The following is a 21330-nucleotide window of genomic DNA, read 5'->3' on the forward strand; positions in this document are numbered from 1 at the left end:
GACATTACCCTCAACACGATTGCATATATGAAAATTTCTGAAACATTCTGTGCTGTACAAACTGAATATGAAAAACAGTGCTACTACTTCCAGCACGATGGGGCAACATGTCACACGTCCAACGTATCCCTGGAACGAATGCACGAAGTCTTCACTGAGGGACATACTGTCAACAAACATTTATGGCCACCACGTTCGCCGGATCTAACATGTGATTTTGTCCTATGGGGATACTTCAGCAGCAACGCCTATGAAACGAATGCACACACAATACCGGAACTGAAAGACAACATCAGCCGAGAAGTTGACGCCATCTAATTCCGAACTTTACACTGGATGTGTATTTATGCTTGGACGTGCACAGCTGTGTATTTATGTTGCAGGGAGATACTTTCAAAATCTTCTGTAAATGCATTTTACACTTTTTTCATTGTAAATAAATGGTAATTGCAATACAATTCTTAGTTTCTGTGATTTCACTGCATTTCCTTTATACTTACACGTGCTACTTATCTATGCCACCCTGTACTTTCTTTTTGTGACGAAGCATAGTTGATTAAGTTTTATGAATTACATAAGTGGCATTTTTTTTTTGCAGATCTACATTCTGATCGATAAAGATAATGTTTTTAACACATATGGTTTGGTGAATATGATTCTGGTTGATGCAGCTCTCCATGCTACTCTATCCTGTGACAGCCTCTTCACCTACGAGTAACTACTGCAACCTACATCCATCTGAATCTCTTTATTGTATTCATCTCTAGGCCTCTACAATATTTAGATTCCACACTTCCCTCCATTTGATGCCTCAGAACGTGTCCTACCAACTGATCCCTTCTTATACTTAAGTTGTCCCACAAATTCCTCTTCTCCGCAGTTCTATTCAGTACCTCCCCATTAATTACATGGCCTACCCATCCGATCTTCAGCAGCACCACATTTCAAAAGCTTCTATACTCTTCTTGTCTAAATTGTTTATCGTCCATGTTTCACTTCCATACAAATACTTTCAGAAATGACTTCCTGACAAATCTATACTTGATGTTGACGTATTTCTGTTATTCAGAAACGCTTTCCTTGCCATTGCCAGTCTACATTTTATATCTTCCCAACTTCCACCATCATCAGTTATTTTGCTGCCCACATAGCAAACATCTACTACCTTAAGTGTCATTTCCTAATGTAATTCCCTCAGCACCACCTGATTTAATTCTACTACATTCCATTATCCTCGTTTTGCTTTTGTTGATTTTCATCTTATGTCGTCCTCTCATTGAACTGCTTTTCCAGGTCCTTTGCTGTGTCTGACAGAATTACAATGTCATCAGCAAACCCCGACATTTTTCTTTCTTCTCCCACTTCAATTTTTTCTTTTGTTTTCTTTACTGCCTGCTCAGTATAGAGATTGCGTAACATTGGGGATAGCTAGAGTCCGGTCTCACTCCGTTCTCAACGACTGCTTCCCTTTCGTGCCCCTTGAGTCTTATAAGTGCCATCTGTTTTCTGTACAAATTGTAAACAGCCTTTCCCTTCCTACATTTTATTCCTGCCACCTCCGGAATTTGAAAGAGGATGCTCATAAGCACCAAAATTTTTTTGTAGGTGAACTGAGATTCTCTAATTTATGTAATCTTTTTCCGCAGTCTTGAATGGCAAGCTGTTGCTGTGTTCCTTATCTTACAAAATGGCATTTCAGATGCAACAGAAGAAGCCACTATTCCCAAATATTTATAAGCCACACTATGCAGAACAGGATACACTGTCTTCCCAGAATTTCAAAGGAGACGATTTTTGTTGATTACAGATTGGTGAAAGTTGAACCTCGCACACTAAATCTTGCATAAGTCCTCTTGTTATGACAGAAATCTGCTCCAATTGTACTGAAACTAATGCCTCATGAATGTCCAATAAATCATTTTCTACAGTGGCCAGTAACTGCACCTGCAATTGTTCGGCTTTGGCTACTTTGAGTCTGCTTCTTCTGAACAATGGCATTTAGCATGCTAACCAGGGTTGGGATATCAGATAGTGATACATAGAAATATCAATTATTGGAGAGTGTTAAGTTACAGTTTTCTTCTTCTTCTTTCGATTTCGGCCATCTTTGGACCACGTTCAACAATTCACTTGCCCGGCTTTTTGATCTTTTTTCTCTCTTCCCAATATTTCCTCATCATTTTCGAATGGTTCCTCCTCCGCTCTTCCGACCATTTCCTGTTATTATTCTTTAGTTTCGTTTCTTCTGGAAAACACTTAATTTCGTTCACTATTTGTCTAAACTTTTTCCTGTCCCTGATTGACTCACGGGTGACATTAAAATAGGCCAAATCCTTTTTCACCATCTGTATCCATTTATTGTTGGTTTTTTCGTTCCTGTTACTATGTTCAAACACTTTTCTTGTTAGTCTGTTTCCATCCATCCTCGACAGGTGACCATAAAACGTTAGTCTGCGTTTACGCATTGCATCACTCACTTTCTCAATAGTTTTGTATATTTCCTTATTACTCTTTAGCTTGTACTCTTCTCCAATCTTTCTCGGTCCTAATATTTTTCTCAAAATTTTCCTTTCTTTCCTTTCCATGTTTTCTATTTCCCCCTTTTTGTTAAGAGTTAGGCACTCCGATGCATACAGGCATTCTGGTCTAATGACAGTTTTATAATGTCTTAAGTTAGCTTTAATCGAAATGTTTTTTTTGTTATATATGTCTTTGGTTTTTTGAAAAGCAAATTCCATTTTCCTTGCTCTCGCCTGGTTTGCACTCTTGTCTAAACCATTCACTTGGATTATTTCACCTAAATACTTAAATGTTTCTACTCTCTTAATATTGCCGTATTTAGTAATAAGATTTTTGTTGTTATTTCTATGATTAGACATATATACGGTTTTTTCAAATGAAATCTGCAGTCCAGCTCTGGCCGAAACTTCTTGTAGTTTCTCCAAGTACTTCTGAGCTATTTCTTCGTTTTCTGTAATTATTGCCAGATCGTCTGCAAAAGGTAAACAGTCCACTTCTATTTTTTTCTTTTTTTGTTCCAATTCTGATGTCATTCTTGGTGCCTTTGAGTTCTTCTTTCCATATTCTCAATATCTTTTCCAGTACGCAGTTGAAGAGGATTGGGGATAAACCATCACCTTGTCTAACACCTGTTTTAATTTCGAACTTCCTTGAAATTTCACCCATAAATTTAACTTTGGCCTTACTGTTTGTTAGCGTCTGTTTGATAATTTGAATTGTTTTCTTATCGACCCCAAATTCTTCCAATACTTTCAGTAGTGTTTCTCCATCTACCGAGTCGTATGCTTTTTTGAAATCTACAAATACTATTGCAAATCTCTGGCCTCTTGAGATTCTGTAACGAATTAGTGTTTTCAGGTTAAATATTTGTTCAACACAGGATCTACCTTGTCTAAAACCTGCTTGATATTCACCTATTTTTTTTATCCAGAACTGGCTCCACGATTTGAAGTAATTTCCTTGACAAAATTTTGTATCCTACTGGTAGTAGCGAGATCCCTCTATAATTATTAACATTCATCTTATCCCCCTTTTTGTGTAGTGGGTGTATCAGGGCACACTGCCAGTCTTCAGGAATTCTTTCTTCGTCCTAGATCTTCTTAAACATATGTTCCAAAACTTGTGGGAGGTTGGTATCCATTATTTTTAGGATTTCTGGTACTATGGAGTCTTCACCTGGGGCTTTATTGTTTTTTAGACTGTGTATTATGTGTTTTATTTCTTCAGCGTCTGGAGGTTTTGACTCGGTATTAGTATTTCGGTGGTTTTCAAAACTCATTTTATCTTTGGGGGGTTCACAATTTAGTAGATTCTCGAAATATTTTGCTAATATTTCACAATTAGTCATGTTTGTCAAACCTAGCTTGTTCTCTTCATCTTTAAAACATAAATTTGGGGATTGGTATTTGGTTAGCTGTTTTCTAAAAGTTTTGTAGAAATCTCTAGAATTATTTCTTTTAAAGTCTTCCTCAATCTGTTCTAGGTTATCCTGAAATTGTCTTCTTTTTTTATTACGGAAAAGCTTAGCTGTTTCTCTTCTCTGGATTTTAAAATTGTCAAGATCTTGAGGATCTTTTGTGGAGTTCCATTTCTGCCACAATTTCTGTCTCTTCTCCAGGTTCTCATCACATTCATTGTCCCACCATGGATGTCTTCTTACTCTTTTCACGAGACAATTTTCTTTTGCTATTTCAACTATTTCGTTTTTGATCTCCTCCCATCCCGCTTCCTTATTTATTGTGGATATGCCATCGCTATCTTTGTGCAATGCTCTTTGAAACCGTTGTTTAATTTCTTCATTTTTTAAGGTTTCTGTGTTATATCTTGGAATTTTGTAAAAGGTTTTCTTCTCTTTTCGAAATGGGAGTGGTCTGAATTTAATCGTAGTCAAATAGTGGTCTGAATCAACATCAAGGCTTTTCAGCACTTTAGTGTTTTGAATTTCTTCTTGACAATGAAGTGAGATAGCCACATGGTCAATTTGGAATTCTCCGAGAAGTGGATTTGGTGATCTCCATGTTTTAGTTTTTCGGCTCAGCTTTTTGAAATGTGTTGTCATTATTTTCAAGTTGAAATGCCTACAAACCTCTATAAGCCTTTCTCCATTTTTTGAAGTTCTTTTGTGACCTGGGAAGAGGCCTACTGTTCCATGGTATTTTTTCTCCCTTCCTATTTGTGCGTTAAAATCGCCTACTAACATTTTGATGTTCTTCTTTGAGCACCTATCCAGTTCCATTTCAAGTATCTCCCAAAATTCTTCAACTTTCTCCGGGTTATTTTTGTTGTCCTGGTTTATGGGTGCATGGCAGTTGATTATAGAGTATCCTTTGTTTTTACATTTAATCTCAAGAATGGATAGTCTCTCAGAACTCGAGTAGAAGTTAGTAACTGAATCTAAAATTGAGTGATGTACCAGAAATGCTGTTCCCAGGTATGGCATTTGTTTCATTAAGATTTTACCTGGTTTTCCTTTAAATAAACGATAGTTTTCAAAATCTAAAGCAGTTTCATCTAAAAACCTTGTTTCTTGCAATGCACATATTAAAATTTCTTTCTGGTTCAGCTTTTCAATCAATAATTTCAATTTTCCTACTTTAATTAGAGAGTTTACATTTAGGGTTGCAAACATAGTTGCTTTCTTAAATTTCAGTGTTGAGGGCTGCATACATGTTGGTCGGGGTCCTCCAAAATCCTTTGACCCCTTTGCATTGTTTCTACGAACAACGGAGGATTTGCCATTCGGTCTACCTCTTGGAGTAGTGTCTATCTTTGACGACGTTCCCATCATGCTTTGCAGTAATTGTTGGATAATAAATTAGGGGATCGGGTTGCCCTGAATCCGATAAGTTACAGTTTTAATCTATATTTGTCCAGATGATATATCGGTAGTATCGATATTTTGTGGCAATACAAATGGATAGCATCAACACCACCATCACCCTCTCATAACTCAACCTGGTTTCTTTTTAACATTCAAATATCTATGTACAAACAGTAACTACAGTTTTTACTGTGAAGTTGTTACAGAATTTTTGACTAGTCAATTTATATTTTTGTAGCCTCCTCTCACTCAAAAGTAATGTTGGCAGAAATGTAATCCTTGTAACCTCTTCTGTTTGTATTCTTCACTGAATGTTGTGTGTTTTTGAAGAGATTTTGCAGTTTGGACAAAAAAGGAAAATGGAATGGCTCTCAAAACTGATGTGTTATGGCATTTCATGCCAAATGATAGCAGAGGTAAGTGCAATTACTGTGAGAAGGTACTCAAAATCCTTTTACACCACAAACTTAAAAGCTCATTTGAATTCCCAGCATCTGAAAACCTATGATCAGGGACAGATGGCTATGGGCTCGTTGATGAAAATTTGACTGTAGTTAAAGAATACAAGCCATAAAACAATTCCCATGGTAAAAGATATGTGGAATGAAGTTGGAGTTGTAGCCAAAGGTTCCTTTAGCAATGAAACTAAGATGATATGTACATTTTTCCTTGTAATTAGTAATCAATTTGTTTAAGTTATTAATGAAGAAATTCTTTAAAGTCTTATTGGAGTAATGACCAAGTGTTTTGAAAAACTGGTGAGAATGTCAATCTCTACTCTTAGCATTTTATTGGAACCAAGATTCGAAGATGCCTAATTTTCAAACCCTGTTGTTAAGGCTGACATTTTGAGGAAACTGAATAAGATGTTGACTGAAGCCACCAAGCAAACAGGAATCTTCAGACTTGGACAGATGCTGCTGCTTCACCAGATAATGTCTTAATAACAATATAATTGAAGGGGAGTTAGAATGGGGAAAAATTGTTTTTCAAATTTTCGGATTTTTTATCTCATTATAAAATTTGCAATTTTCCGAATAAAATGATTATATATAAATGCAAACACTGTGTTCAACATGTGGCGTGTGAAGTTACAGACAATGAAATACATGAAAACTCGTCAGTATCTAGAGAAACACTCGTTAGTGCTTCAAAGATTAAAATAAAGCATTGTGATACAGTGTTTTCTCAAAATGAAAGTGATGTAAATGATAGGTCAGGTTATATTCTGATAGATTTACAGATCCTAACAAGCGTGTTAGGTAAATATGTGTGTTGTAAAATATGTGGAGGGCCAGTTTACATGAAGACAGTGAAGTATCAAATGGACTAGCCAGGAAACTTATCATTAATTGTGCCAGTTGTAAATATATTCATTCATTTTGGAATTCTGATAAATGTAAAGACAATGATTTTGAATTAATTTTTAGGTGGTTTTATGTATTGAGAGCTATTGGCAAAGAACACACTGCGCCACAAACATTGTGTGCAATCATGAAGATGCCATGTCCACCTTGTAAAATCAACAAGTATGCAGGATTTATTGGAGCTGCTGTGGAATTTTCTGTGTGTGAGTCAATGAAGAGTGCTGCAAACAAAGCTGTTAAAATAAATGATGTTATGACTGACATACCAGTAGCTTTTGATGGCACTTGGCAGAAGTGCCGCTACAGTTCTAAGAATTCTGTTGCTATGGTGACCAATGTGGATACTGGAAAGGTAATAGATTTCCAGATTTTAACCAAACATTGTTATAACTGTAAATCAAAGAATGAAGAAGGGCATATCTGTGTCAGAAATTATGAAGGAACAGTGGCAGTATGGAAGCCTCTGCAACTATTGAAATTTTTAGTCAATTTGTGAATGAAAGAAGAGTGTGTTACACTAAGTTCTTAAGTATGGAGACTCAAAAGCCTATAACAGTGTAGTAGCTGCTCAGCCTTATGGTGAGAAGATTATCACAAAACTGGAATGAGTTAGTCATGTCCAGAAGAGGATGGGCACCAGGTTGACAAAGTTGAAACGAAGTTTAAGAGTCAAGATACTTTCTGATGGTAAAACCATAAGAGGCAGGCTAACAGACAAATTTATTGATGAACTATAGCAGTATTATGGGATGGACATTAGAAATAATACTGAGGATTTATTGAAAATGAAGCAGGCAGTACGGGCTACCTTCTTCCACAGACTGTCAACTGATTAAAAACCGGTACACCACCTTTGCCCTCCTGATCCTGATTCATGGTGCAATTACCAAAATACCCAGTACTCCAACAGTTTATACAGCCATAAACATTCCATTCCAGCAGTAGTCGTAGATATCGTAAAACCTATTTACAGAGACTTGGCAAATCCTAAATTATTGAAGACGTGTCTGCATGGTCAGACTCAAAATCCCAAAGAGACGTTCAATAATCTTATATGGACTGATTTAGCAAAACACGTTTTTGTTGGAATGAAGACACTAAAGTAGCAACATTGGTGCTACAGTATATGGGAATTAATCCTGGAGCAGACTGCATCAGAGAACTAGAATGGATGGACAAGGTTTGCATTGACAAATGCAGAATATGCAGGACAGTTGGCCACTAAGGAGTACTGACAGAAGAAAAAATTTGGAGACAGATCAAGAGGATGATATACAGTATGGTGCAGGGTGCTTCTGAGTGACTAACAATAAAAAAATACATATATTAAGTGAGTTATAGTCTTTTGAAATGTTAGAAGCCATTGCCGAAAACTTACATTTTTTGTGGCATTTTTCTTTAAATCTGAGAAACCACTCCAAGTAGAGTATTGAAATTTTCAGGGCATAATAACATACATATCCTGAGTCTACTGAACTAAAAGAAGAACATAATGTTAAGAACAACTAAAATTATTTAGGACAACATACAAAAAGTACCCAAAATTTTAAGTGTGTAGTTAAAAAATTGTATTTCCGAAATCAGTTTCTGAAATGCCATTACTGTAGTTCAGTAAACTCAGAACATAAAAATTTCATGTCAATGGCTACAGTGGTTCCTGAAATACAGGGAAGCCAAGTAACTAAGTTTAACATTGTCGGGATAGGGTGTTTCAACTCCCCTTAATATAACAAAATCTAATCTGATAAAATATGCATATTAATAACAAAATAAAGAAACAAAAAATTATTACATTTTTAGATATAGAATTTTCCTTGTGGAGTGGCCACCACAATATCGTACAAGAACTATGAAAGCTAAAAAAATCTATACATTGAAGACACTTCCTAGAATTATCAGTATATTTGATAATTATGAATGTTACCCTCTGGGCAGTTGGAAAATAATTGATTCACAATCCAGAAGGAAATAACTCAAACTAGAAAAAACTATTTTCAAAACCAGGTGAAGTTATTTCTGCTCAAAGTAGACTAACTGCAGAAAACTCCAATAAACTGATTTTTGATATGTTTTTTTCTGTTTCTTTTTCACTAGCTGTATGCATATTTTTTGCTAAGCTCTTTCTATTTGTATGTAAAATTATGTATAATATGGTTTTCCTTATTTTTTTTGTCAATTCATAAAACCCACTCCTCACAGTTTAAAATAACACATGAATCGCGAGTTATAATCTGAATTATAAAGCTAACTTTCTGGCACCGATATATCGAAATGGCGATTTTTTCATTCGATTAGTCGTAGGCGTCGGTATTTTGTACGACGTTATATCGTATATAGATAGTTATCTACCGATGGAAAAGTGCTAACTGATGAAGTTCCTGCCACGCCATGAGATCTTGAAGCGAGGTTCTAAATTGTTCATAATGCCAATAATTTGGTCTTCTCAACGTTCTGAGAGCGTCTTTCGTATGTTTTTTGATGATTTTCTTCGAGCCATTTACGTTGTGGTGTCGAAATATCGTTTTCATTCTAGAGTCATTTGTGCTCACTAACTTTCTTGGCAACATGTAAACAAATGGCATTATAATAAGGCTTTGTTACAGATTAAATCCGACTGGTTTACGGCGAGCGGGGAGCAGAGGAAGGACGATGTGACTGCCGAATGGGGAAGGGGCGTGAAAGGGGATATGTTTACTTATTTCTGTCCAATGCTGATAGTTCAAGGGTTCGCGCGCTTCCTGCCGATCAGCAGGTCTGGTACAAATTACGACAGAAATAATAAGGTTTGGTTAAAGATCAGAGACATTCACACACACGTATTACGTTATTTCCGAACTGACACACAACACAAGACTTCCGACATGCTACTTAAGAGCCACCACTAGATGTCGGTGTCCGTATTTTGTGCGACGTTATATCGTATATCGATACTTCTCTACCGATGGAATAGTGCTACCTGCTGAAATTCCTGCCATGCCACGAGATCTTTAAGCGAGGATCTAAATCGTGCATAAAGCCAATAGTTTGGCTTGTGCCGATGTTCCACGTAAAATATTAGGGGGCAGAGACGGACTTCTTACCGTAATCTAACTATATGAGAAATTAAACAACCAACAGGCATGAAAAGAAAAACTGAAATACTGTTTGGCTTATCCATGGTCGATTACCAGAATAATTAAGTTGAATCGTCCTTATTGTATACGAGGGCAGTTCAATAAGTAATGCAACACATTTTTTTTCTGAAACAGGGGTTGTTTTATTCAGCATTGAAATACACCAGGTTATTCCCCAATCTTTTAGCTACACAACACTATTTTTCAACGTAATCTCCATTCAATGCTACGGCCTTACGCCACCTTGAAATGAGGGCCTGTATGCCTGCACGGTACCATTCCACTGGTCGATGTCGGAGCCAACGTCGTACTGCATCAATAACTTCTTCATCATCCGCGTAGTGCGTCCCACGGATTGCGTCCTTCATTGGGCCAAACATATGGAAATCCGACGGTGTGAGATCGGGGCTGTAGGGTGCATGAGGAAGAACAGTCCACTGAAGTTTTGTGAGCTCCTCTCGGGTGCGAAGACTTGTGCGAGGTCTTGCGTTGTCATGAAGAAGGAGAAGTTAATTCTGATTTTTGTGCCTACGAACACGCTGAAGTCGTTTCTTCAATTTCTGAAGAGTAGCACAATACACTTCAGAGTTGATCGTTTGACCATGGGGAAGGACATCGAACAGAATAACCCCTTCAGCGTCCCAGAAGACTGTAACCATGACTTTACCGGCTGACTGTATGGCTTTAAACTTTTTCTTGGTAGGGGAGTGGGTGTGGCGCCACTCCATTGATTGCCGTTTTGTTTCAGGTTCGAAGTGATGAACCCATGTTTCATCGCCTGTAACAATCTTTGACAAGAAATTGTCACCCTCAGCCACATGACGAGCAAGCAATTCCGCACAGATGGTTCTCCTTTGCTCTTTATGGTGTTCGGTTAGACAACGAGGGACCCAGCGGGAACAAACCTTTGAATATCCCAACTGGTGAACAATTGTGACAGCACTACCAACAGAGATGTCAAGTTGAGCACTGAGTTGTTTGATGGTGATCCGTCGATAATCTCGAACGAGTGTGTTCGCACGCTCCGCCATTGCAGGAGTCAGCTGTGCACGGCCGGCCCGCACGCGGGAGATCAGACAGTCTTGCTTGACCTTGCGGCGATGATGACACACGCTTTGCCCAACGACTCACCGTGCTTTTGTCCACTGCCAGATCACCGTAGACATTCTGCAAGCGCCTATGAATATCTGAGATGCCCTGGTTTTCCGCCAAAAGAAACTCGATCACTGCCCGTTATTTGCAACGCACATCCGTTACAGACGCCATTTTAACAGCTCCGTACAGGGCTGCCACCTGTCGGAAGTCAATGAAACTATACGAGACGAAGCGGGAATGTTTGAAAATATTTCACAAGAAATTTCCGGTTTTTTCAACCAAAATTGGCCGAGAAAAAAAATGTGTTGCATTACTTATTGAACTGCCCTCGTAGTTATGTTCCACATCGATTGTTGTCGAAGTCATACGGAAATTTTAACACCATTAAAGGAAAGCGTGAGTGGTGATCAAACGTGTGGCAACAGTGGTCATAAAGTTAAAAGTGAGGCTGTCATTGCTGGGTCTGAAGATGAAAAGGCTTTAAAGACGGGGCCTTGTGATAGTAGCATGGAACTTTCTACGTGCGCTCTTCAAATAAAAGGCTAGACACCGCGGAAGTCGAGCTGTACCTTCCCACACACCTATATAGTTTCCGTTTTCACATCAAAGATAGCTTAAATGCGGAGTCCATAATATGTTTCTTTGAAGTAGTTCCATTATTTATACATTATTTTGTAATATGGGATTTAGTTTTCTGGGGCAACGAAAATTTAGGACACTAAAATAGTCAAAAGTTTGTCCTAGGCTATCGTACTCTGGAAATTCGACAACGATCTCATTTGTTAGCAAGAACTCAAGTTAATATTTTGTAGGAAGCAACAGCGTTGTCAGTTGGCACTCTGACAAGCACGATAATTATAACCCATATCTTCTCGGTGTTGTATACACGCAACACTAAGTTTTCTGTAATTTACTTTTTCGCGAAGAGTTAGACTAATTGCGAAATATGAAAAACAAAACTTCTGAATGCCTTTTAACACTTGCGTGATGAGTTTTGCATGAAACGTTTATTTTGACCGCATTTTGTGAAAAACTGTGTTGCGTGTACGTAGCTCTGGGCTTCAGTAGAGCTTAATGCAACATCATCCACCGACTATTTTTACGTGCGTAAATTAATTTCATATCTGGCATTGTGTAAGAAATTGTTGCCGCTTGACCTCTTCTTCCCTAGCAGCCCAGTGACGCAGAGGCAATGTGCCACCTCGCCCTGGAAAACAAAAGACTCTTGTCCTCTCGTGCGCCTTCATTCCATGTTCTATAGTACACGAACTACGGGATTCGCACTGCAGCGTAAGATATTATCGACTGGATGCTCCAAGGTTGTCCGCGGACTGGGTGCCTTGCCAACAGTGTGTGAGCCGCTGCGCAAGATTACTACAGGGCTTCTGCGGTCGTCGAATCATCACAGCGGATCTGGGCATGCCGTGTCTACTGACGACCACACCGCGGCAGCAAGTTTTCATGAAATCAAAAACAACTGCGCACTATATTTCCTGCACGGTCACTGGCTCGCAATCAGGGACGCATGTACGGTCATTACACTATAGCCCATTACGTTGAAAGAGCCTGTACGTCTCAGCCTATAATTTAACAATTAGTTCTGGTTTCCTAAGCAACACATGATGCAAATCTTGGAATACAATAAACTTAATTCCAGTCTCTGTATAAAATATCTCAAAATGGGGTTACCGTGGAACTTCGTTATCTGGGTTAAGTGGGACCGTAGCTCATATGGATTATCGGAATGACAAGGGTTGAGTGTCAAAGTTTTTTCGCGTAAGCATATGAATTACGTATTTCCCCAAATTTTATCAGATATTGAAAAAGTGAACGTTATACACTGGAATAAGAATTTTTTGTGAGCCATATCCGTACCTTGTACCACAACATTACGCAGGCGTTTTAATTGTTGTTGTAATAGTAATCCGTGGGTCACTTTTACACGGATGTTGTAGATGTCCTGGTATTGTAACTTAATAACAATAACGTAATTCAGATGTAAAGGCATTTACGTATTTAACAGATTTAGTATGACAAGGAGGGGACAAGTACTCAGCCATGACCTTATAAATAGGCACCAGCCCGGCATTTGTCTGGAGTGATTTAGGGAAACTATTCAGAACCTAACTCAGGATGGTCGTATGAGAAACCTCCATCCATCCGAACACAAGGTCAGATTTTTTAAAAAACAATAGTATCTCTGTCTGTGTCAATGTCTTCAGATTGTTCACTAATTCTTAGCTAACACATCACAATCGTCAATGTTTGCAGAGGAAGAAATGGCAGTTTCTTCATTACAAATCATCGTTATTTCGTGGACAGTCATTTACGTCATTAACACCTGTATACAAGCACCTTGGAACGTCTGAAAAAGTCTTGAACGATCTCACACGGGTCGACGTTTCCACCAGTTTCTTTATTCAGTGTGCAAACTGTGTCTGTGGACTTAAATGGTTGGCCATAATTTTTCCCAGGGCATCCCCTGCACCGCATCTAAATTTATGTTCATGGACACTACCACCTTCCTTCTCTTCGATGTCACTTTACACTCACAACCATTGGTAGTAATACAGAACTGTACAACTCACAATCCACATTGACTAGTTAAGCGACACCACACCAAGATCAGTGTATGGCAGTTGGGCACTGGCTACATTTAAATTTATTGTCGTCGTTCATTGTGGCTGCTACTTCTTTCGGAGCATAAAAAAATCGAGTGAACCGGAGGTCCGGATTAATGAGGTGCAACCTCAGTTTCTTCCGGGGTATTTGTTCAACAGTCCGGTTCATAGTCCGTCAGCGCACATGACGATGGCGACATGTCTGATCGCCGAAATGTGCCCGTTGGACACTGTGACTAGGCAGTACACCTGTGGGTTGTTCGATCACGGATAAACAACGTTCCGCCGTATTAAATCTGCGAGAGCAAATACACGAACACAACAGTTACAACGTCTAGTCACAACGCAAACACGTGTCAAAACCCTGAACAACAACCTTTTGCAGCGCCGACCGCTGCGAGACGCACAGAAAGTGCGTGTACGAGGTCCAGGAAGGTACTGTCGGGGATGTGGAGTCACGCCGACTCCAGTGCCGTTGTCAGCTGCGCTAAGTTTCTCAGTTGAGGACCCATGGCGCGTACAGACCGATCGAGGCGGTCCTACAGATTTTCAGTTGGATTTAAATCTGGAAAATTTGGTGGCCAGGAGAGTATAGTAAACTCATACTGGTGCTCTTCAAACTACGCACGTACACTGTGAGCTATGTGTCTTGTTGCATTGTCCTGCTGGTAGGTGCCATTGTGCTGAGGAAAAACAAACTGCATGTGGGGGTGGACATGGGCCCCAAGGACACAAGCATACTTGTGTTAATCCATTTTCCTTTCTAGAATGACGAGATCACCCACGAAAACATTCCTGAAACCTTATCGCTACCTCTTCCAGACTGATCCCTTCTGAATGCTGGAGGGTGTTTGCTTTCGGATGTTTCATGCCGTTCATGGCAAAGGCCATCTGTTCCGATGGAGCATAAAACGTTATTCATCAGCAAAAGCCACCTATTGCCACTTAGTGGACGCCCAGAATCACGAAAGAATGCTGTCATTTGTGTTCTACTTATGTGAAGTGACAGGAGAATGTGACAGTCAGTGATGTCTATAGGAGAACAATGTCCCTCTTCGAGCAAAAGAAAGCTCACAGAGAGAAGTTGAGGTAATTATGTATGTACTAAACTGAGTACCTGTGGGTCAGGATGGTCCAGGGACATTATACAAAAGTGAAGCACACTGACCATTTAAGTTAATGACTCTGAAGTGTATACACACACAAGCGCAGAACCTTGTGAAACTGTAAAGTAGAAAGGACAAGCTTTCATCCACTAGAAAAGTATTATGTGCATCTGACTTTTGTATCCACATGCCAGAAGCACACAAAGCAATTAATACAGAAGAAGTTATTGACTCACTTCGACACCAGTCCTGTGAACAACATATATTACTGTTTTTTTCAGTTGTTCTGTCAGCTTGACCAATTTTCATTGACAATATTTTGACAACTGACATGTAGTCATCTTCGTCAAATGGTGCAAATGATGACCTTGTGTGTTTTGTAACATGATTCCTATAACAGTAACTAGGGCAATTAAGACCTCGAAAAAAAGTAATCCTGGAACCAGTTGAAGACAATCATATCTTTTGGTAGCCACATCAAGAATACCTCTGAAATCACACTTTCATTACATCTCTGAATTTACCTGATACATACATACTAAAAACAAAAGGGACAGGAAAAGAAAAAAAATACAGGTGGAGAGTGAAAATCCTGATTAAATCTACCCGAGGGAGGATAACTCTATGCAGAGATTGCATAAACCGTTGACAATAGCCAACATGCTGTCAATTTTAAAATCTAAGTATTAATAACATAGACAAATTGCATATCTGAGAAAGGCTGAGAGATTCTTAATAGCACAGTAAAATAACAAGTCAATTAATATTCAAGCCAGATATGGAAATACCAAATATTCCCGTATGTATATCTCTAACCACGAAAGCTCATAACTACCTCTGAATTCAACATCTGAAATCCACAAAATAATGCTGTCAATGAAATTTATGAGTACAAGTACTTAAAATTATTTGGCAAACCAGTATTAGAAACCCAAAGACTTCCATTTTCATCAGCAATGCTCACTTTGTACAGCATTCAATGATGCTGCTCTGCCTAATACACAAGCTTAATCCACCAGGGTCCATCTCATAGTAGTACTAACTCCTATGTTACAGACCATTGATGTTGGTGATGAATATTCTTAGCATGTGAGTTTTTCAGGTAAGCCTCTCAAAATGATTCAAAGATTCATTACTGTGGTACACAGTCCACTTTCAAACAGAGCTGTACTGTGGTGGTCCTGCATCACTGGCAGTAATAATTAACAATACAGTTTGTGTGCTTCAGGGTAACAAGACAACCTTCAAGTGTGAAAATAATACTTATCACTGATAATGCCATTAATCTGTTCCACTGGATATTTCAAAACAAAAATTGTTAGAATGTATACTTTAAAGATAACAAGCTTATTCATACTCTAGAAGCAGTCAAGCTCTACATTTCCCTACTACACTCTAAAAATGTTATCCATCTCCGAACACCCAGTAAACACAATCATTGCTACCTTTGGTCTCTACAATACATGCAGGGTTGGGAGAAGTAAATGTTTTATGCAAATGCAGAATAGGGCTGCAAATTTATTCACAGTGATGTTGAGTGCTTTGCCTGCTTACTTAGTAAACTACTGAATGTACTCATTTACTGCACTGTTAAAATTGACTCCACAAACAGTGTAACTTTTTCTTATGAAGACTTCCAAAAGTTGTGCTCAACTTATCCTATAGCAATGCACAGTAATTTATACACATTAGTTATTCTTTGTATGGATACTTTTGTTTATTTCGTATTATACATTGATATTTTATAGAAGTATTGTACAGGAAATTTATGAATCACATGGCATGTAATTTTCAGTTATTTTCTACTTCAAATCAATGCCCCAAAAACTTTGAAGTTTATTTTCAATAATTCTTACACATGTTAACGAACACCTCAATCTCATTCTCCAACCGTGTGCTCACCCTGCCATTCTATTTCATCTCCCTTTCATCAAAAGTGATGAATTTGCTGATAATGGCGAGTAAAACCTACTATTGCATCACAGTATTACATAAAATAATTTTCACACTATGTTGTAATTCGTATAATGAAATGCGTATGGTACATCATTCCTTTTGTTTCAGTTGGGTAACAGAACTACTACAAATGCTGTACTCTGTAAATAGCTCTTAGCCTTTCTATTTTGCTTTATCTTGATTCTTTACAAAATTATGCAAAAGCCTCCCAAATTGGTAATGAACATTTATTTTGGATGTGAAGAATCAACAAATCCGTCTGCAGAGCTGTTGACACCGTTCCATACACTAAGTGTTATCTGGTTCTGCAGTGCTACCAGAGATGTCAAAATCTTGTGAAGACATGACAGCTGCACAGAAGTACTCCTATGAAATAGATGACTAATGAGTTCAGTACCCAATCATGCTAACATCCCCTCCTGCATTTCTTCAACCAAGATATCTAAGCATACGAAGAATATTTTGGATCTGTGTATACCAATAACAACAATAATAATTTGGTTAGCTACCAGTCTAGAACCACTTAATCTCAACCATAACAAGAGGAAAATATTGAAGACTGTCTTACTGTATCTGTCCTTGCCAATATGTGACCAGACGAACATTACAGCATTGTAACAAATGAGCCCTTGCAACAGCAGCTTTTAATCCCATAGAAATAAGCTTCATAGCAAAATGCAACATTTGATACTTTATCATTAGGGCTTACCTTTAACAACTTAAAATGAAATCAGCTCCCTAGCATGATACTGCGGCTCAAATATGCAGTGCAATACAAGTGAAAGTAATAAACGATGGTTCCAAAATAGTAGGACCATGGCAGAAGCAAAATCGTATTAAGTGGTAAGAGTAATGTGTTGTTACCCCTCCCCTTCCCAGTTACCTTATTTATACAAAAAGGCAGATTAGATATGATATGGTGGCAGGCATTACACTATGTTACAGGTTAGTCTGTTTCCAGAACTTTTATTTCGCATTCACAGTCATTAGCTTTGCCATCACAAAACCTAACTGTCAGCTTCAAAAGCAACCTTCATCCTGAACTACACTTCAGATAAGTGCCAGCACGATCAAAACTTGGGAGGAGCCATTGTCAAACCCTAGCAACATTAATTGGCAAAAAGTCAAAGAATTATGCACTTAAACTGAGCTGTATAGGTCTCTACCAAAATTCAAGTATTTTTACTACTACAAAATACAATAACACAAGGTCCTCCATAAAAACATTTTACTTTATAACCCATTTTTTTAGTAACACTTAGCAAAATTTGTGAATAAAGAGAATTACATTTTCCCATTGCTAATCAATGAGACTGTACTTACCTCCCGCATTCCGTGAGCATTCAGTATAGCTGCAAGCAGTTTTGTCTCGGCTTGTACAGTTTTATAAGTCATATGTAGCTCATTTGCCGGTGGATCAACGGGCGGGTTTGACAATGCACAGCAGCGAAACTGGAGTACTGCATTTTTTGGACCCCCGACAGTCCATTTGAGACATTCTTCACCACAGTTTTTTTCAGGACTACAAAAGTTGTCTATTTCAGATGGATGGTTACTATATCTATTCACAAATAAACTATAATAATTGGAAATGGTGGTAAGACAATTGTGGTCAAAATAATAAAATTGTAATATATCAAAAAAGAAAACCTTGTAATTGTGTATCCGAGAAAAAAGTGTCTACTGGCCATTTTCTCAAACAAGCCCACAGAGGTGTTTAGACAGACCAAATGAAATTGTTTTTCAATTCCTGTTTGAAGAAATGACACTTCTTTCTCACTAAACACATATAACAGAAAATGAGGTGTTTAGAAGCTAACAGACAGGCACACAGAAATGGAAAATTATCAGCTGTGCTGTCAAAGACCTTCAAAGATACAGACTTCTTTGCCACCCAAAAAACACTGTTCTTTTACATATTTTGCATGTAATACATCTGAATGTACTGCATAAAAAGTTCACAGAAAGAAAAATTTATAGCCATACCTTGTTATGAGAGGAAGGAAGGGAATTCTGGATAAAAATTTCCAACATTTCGTTTTGGTTTTGGAGCAGGATTCAGGTTCAGGGGAAGATGGAAGAACGGCAGAAAAGTACCTGTGAGTCAAAATAGATTGTCATCATGCTGTACATCGCGCAAATTATAAAACAGTTTTGTATTACTTATGTGCTCTACTTTTCTCCTCTTCTCACTGCTAAAGTATAGATGCTACTGAAATAATCTGCATTTGCAGAAAAGAACAAAACAAAACTAAAATAACACACATGAGTACTGTTTCACAATGTCTACTTTATGACAACAAACTTCTTAACAGTAATACTAAAAATGAAATCACCTTTTTACAGTTGATAGGTTTGGAAATAAAAATTTCAACGTAACATTTTTTTACTATATACACTACAGATAGGGAAAAATACATAACACTATCCAGATGAAGATCTGGGATTAGGCTGTTTGCTAGTCTAGTACACTGAATGCAAAGATGTTATTTTGACCTCATCAGGAGACCTTTATGCAAGAGAAATTGTCTGGAAAAGGTAAACATGCAGTGGCATACAAATCACCTGATAATGAAGGGAACCTACCAAATGAAGGTGACCATCCATGTTCTTAGAACAAAGGTGCTTCTTTCACTTTCAATATGTGGTTCAGACCCTCAGATTAGTGTAATCTTTACTAATACTCTCTTAATCTACAGTTACCATTAACGTCAAATTTCCTTCAAGAATTTATACATTTCTTGGATAATATAGTCAAAATCAAATAAAATATTCTACAGAAAAAATTTAACAGCTACCAATACTGCTGAAGTATTTTTTGGTTAAATGTGTACTGGATTTGTTGCAATGAAGCATACGGTAATAATAAAGTGTTTCCAACATTGCGATTAGTGACTGCTTCAAGAAGAGGTGCAAACTGTAAAAGCCCCAAAAACAAATGTCAGAATACAAACCTGTTAGGTTTCCTTCTGCTTTGGTGGACTAGGGGAATTTCCTTCAGTTTCAGGTTCAAAGATTCTTCTGAAGAACTATTTTTATTTGAATTTCCTTCGTCACTGTCAGTTTCATTCTGTCCGTTCCCGCTACCGTGACTTTCCAATAGTCTCGATTCCATTATGTAGAGCTACAAGATGTGTGTTCGATTTATTTTGATTCCAATCATAAACCTAGACAAATATTATGAGAAGGTTTAAACGGAAAGCAAAAACCCATTATTCTCGTAGCACGCGTTTTACCACTCGTACCTGTCAAAGCTGGTATCTGTCACCCCGCAAGTTTTATATCAGTCAAAGTTACACTGAAAGGAAAGGCACGTATGTGGCGATTTAACACCGGTAATATTATTGCTATGACTTTTCTTTTTAACTCATACTTCCAAAGACCTGTACAATTCTGGAAAAAGGCTGTCGTAACGGCAATCCAGTTCTGCGATGTGGTAAACAGCGGTCTTAAATTTTGTTTCATACGATTCGCAGATTTTATGAATTAAATCTTTATAAAAATTATAATTTTAGGAACTTCTGAGGCACGAAAGTGTTGCACGCACGTTAATTCTCATTTTACTTTCAACTGCACTGCAGATGAAGTATCGGACGGTCCGCCTTCAAGGATCTTAATCGCTTTTTGACTATCATTACTAATCTGCAATGCTGTAAAACAGGACTCATTCCAAAATGCACGCCACGGGAAGTAAACCGATTATACAAACAATGCAGTTACTTTCCCTGAAACATTTTTCTTACCGCACAAACATTAACACAGTTCGAACTAATGTATCTAGTAATCCGTCACTTGAATTTCCTTCCCCGCATGCCGCGATCTCTACTGTCAAACTCGCACTGCAAAGATATTGGACTATGACAAACACATTCAAAGATTTGTTTTGAAAACTTGACCAAAGAATGTAGGGGAAGACTACACACTTCGAGTGATAACTCATTGTCTGTCACGTTTTAGGAATTTTATACACATAGAACTGTACAGTTTCATTCATCGCGATTTAATAACCAAAGAGAATTTTTTTAAGGTTCTGAATACATTTTCGAGTCTTCATCATAAAGGAAAAACTAACCGAAAAATTAAGTTCTATCTTTGAAACTTCTGGGCAGATTTAAACTGTGTGGTGGAGTGAGACTCGAATCAGGGACTTTTGCCTTCAGCGCTTGGAAAATAGAGAGTGAAGCCGTGTGGCCGGCTCGTCGGCAGTGTTGCCAACTCAGTGTTTTTCGCACCAGATCTAGGAACTTTTAAACTTTGACTGCGCCAAAAAATTATTTTCGGTGCCTAGCGCCAAATAAAAATTTATAACATATTTTAATTTTCAGATATTTTCCTTATTTTTGTCCAGTTAACATATCTGTTGTAAGGGCGAGGACTCTGACTAATGACTCTATGCGCGGCCGCCTATATTAAGCGGCAGTGCTCTGTATTGATTCTACGCAGAAGCCTGGGAATACCCGGCCAAGAGTTTTCAATGTCGTTCAGACGGCCCGTTGTATAGGGAATAAAAACAGTGTTTGCTTTGCTTCTACGTAAACTACTGCGACTGTTATAAACCATTCGAGAGCCAAGATAACACAACGTATTTTTTATTCAAGACAATCGGTTTCAACAGTCTTAGTTGCCATCTTTAAGTCTTAAACTATTTTTTTTTTTATGCTGACCTCATGCACAAGATGTCAAGTGGATAAAACGCAGGACGTTATAAACAGTTGTCATCGTTAAAATATT

General features: G+C 38.0%; 1 protein-coding gene across 2 annotated transcripts in view; it reads right to left on the reverse strand.

Moving 5' to 3' along the window:
- The window catches only part of LOC126198852 (tubulin polyglutamylase TTLL5), a 215010-nt gene extending 194591 nt beyond the window's left edge, over positions 1-20419 (reverse strand). Inside the window, exons 1-3 of one of the 2 annotated variants that reach the window (XM_049935443.1) lie at positions 19845-20419; positions 19554-19766; positions 17923-18121 (exon numbers count right to left, since the gene is read on the reverse strand). In XM_049935443.1, coding sequence (XP_049791400.1) covers positions 17923-18121; positions 19554-19714 — 360 coding nt within the window. In that variant the 5' untranslated portion in view covers positions 19715-19766; positions 19845-20419. Of the gene's footprint in view, positions 1-17922; positions 18122-19553 lie in introns of both variants that reach the window. The other variant, XM_049935451.1, reaches the window with a different exon arrangement.
- Between the last annotated feature and the right edge of the window lie 911 nt (positions 20420-21330).

Source organism: Schistocerca nitens, chromosome 1 (assembly GCF_023898315.1).
Source record: "Schistocerca nitens isolate TAMUIC-IGC-003100 chromosome 1, iqSchNite1.1, whole genome shotgun sequence".
NCBI lineage: Eukaryota > Metazoa > Arthropoda > Insecta > Orthoptera > Acrididae > Schistocerca > Schistocerca nitens.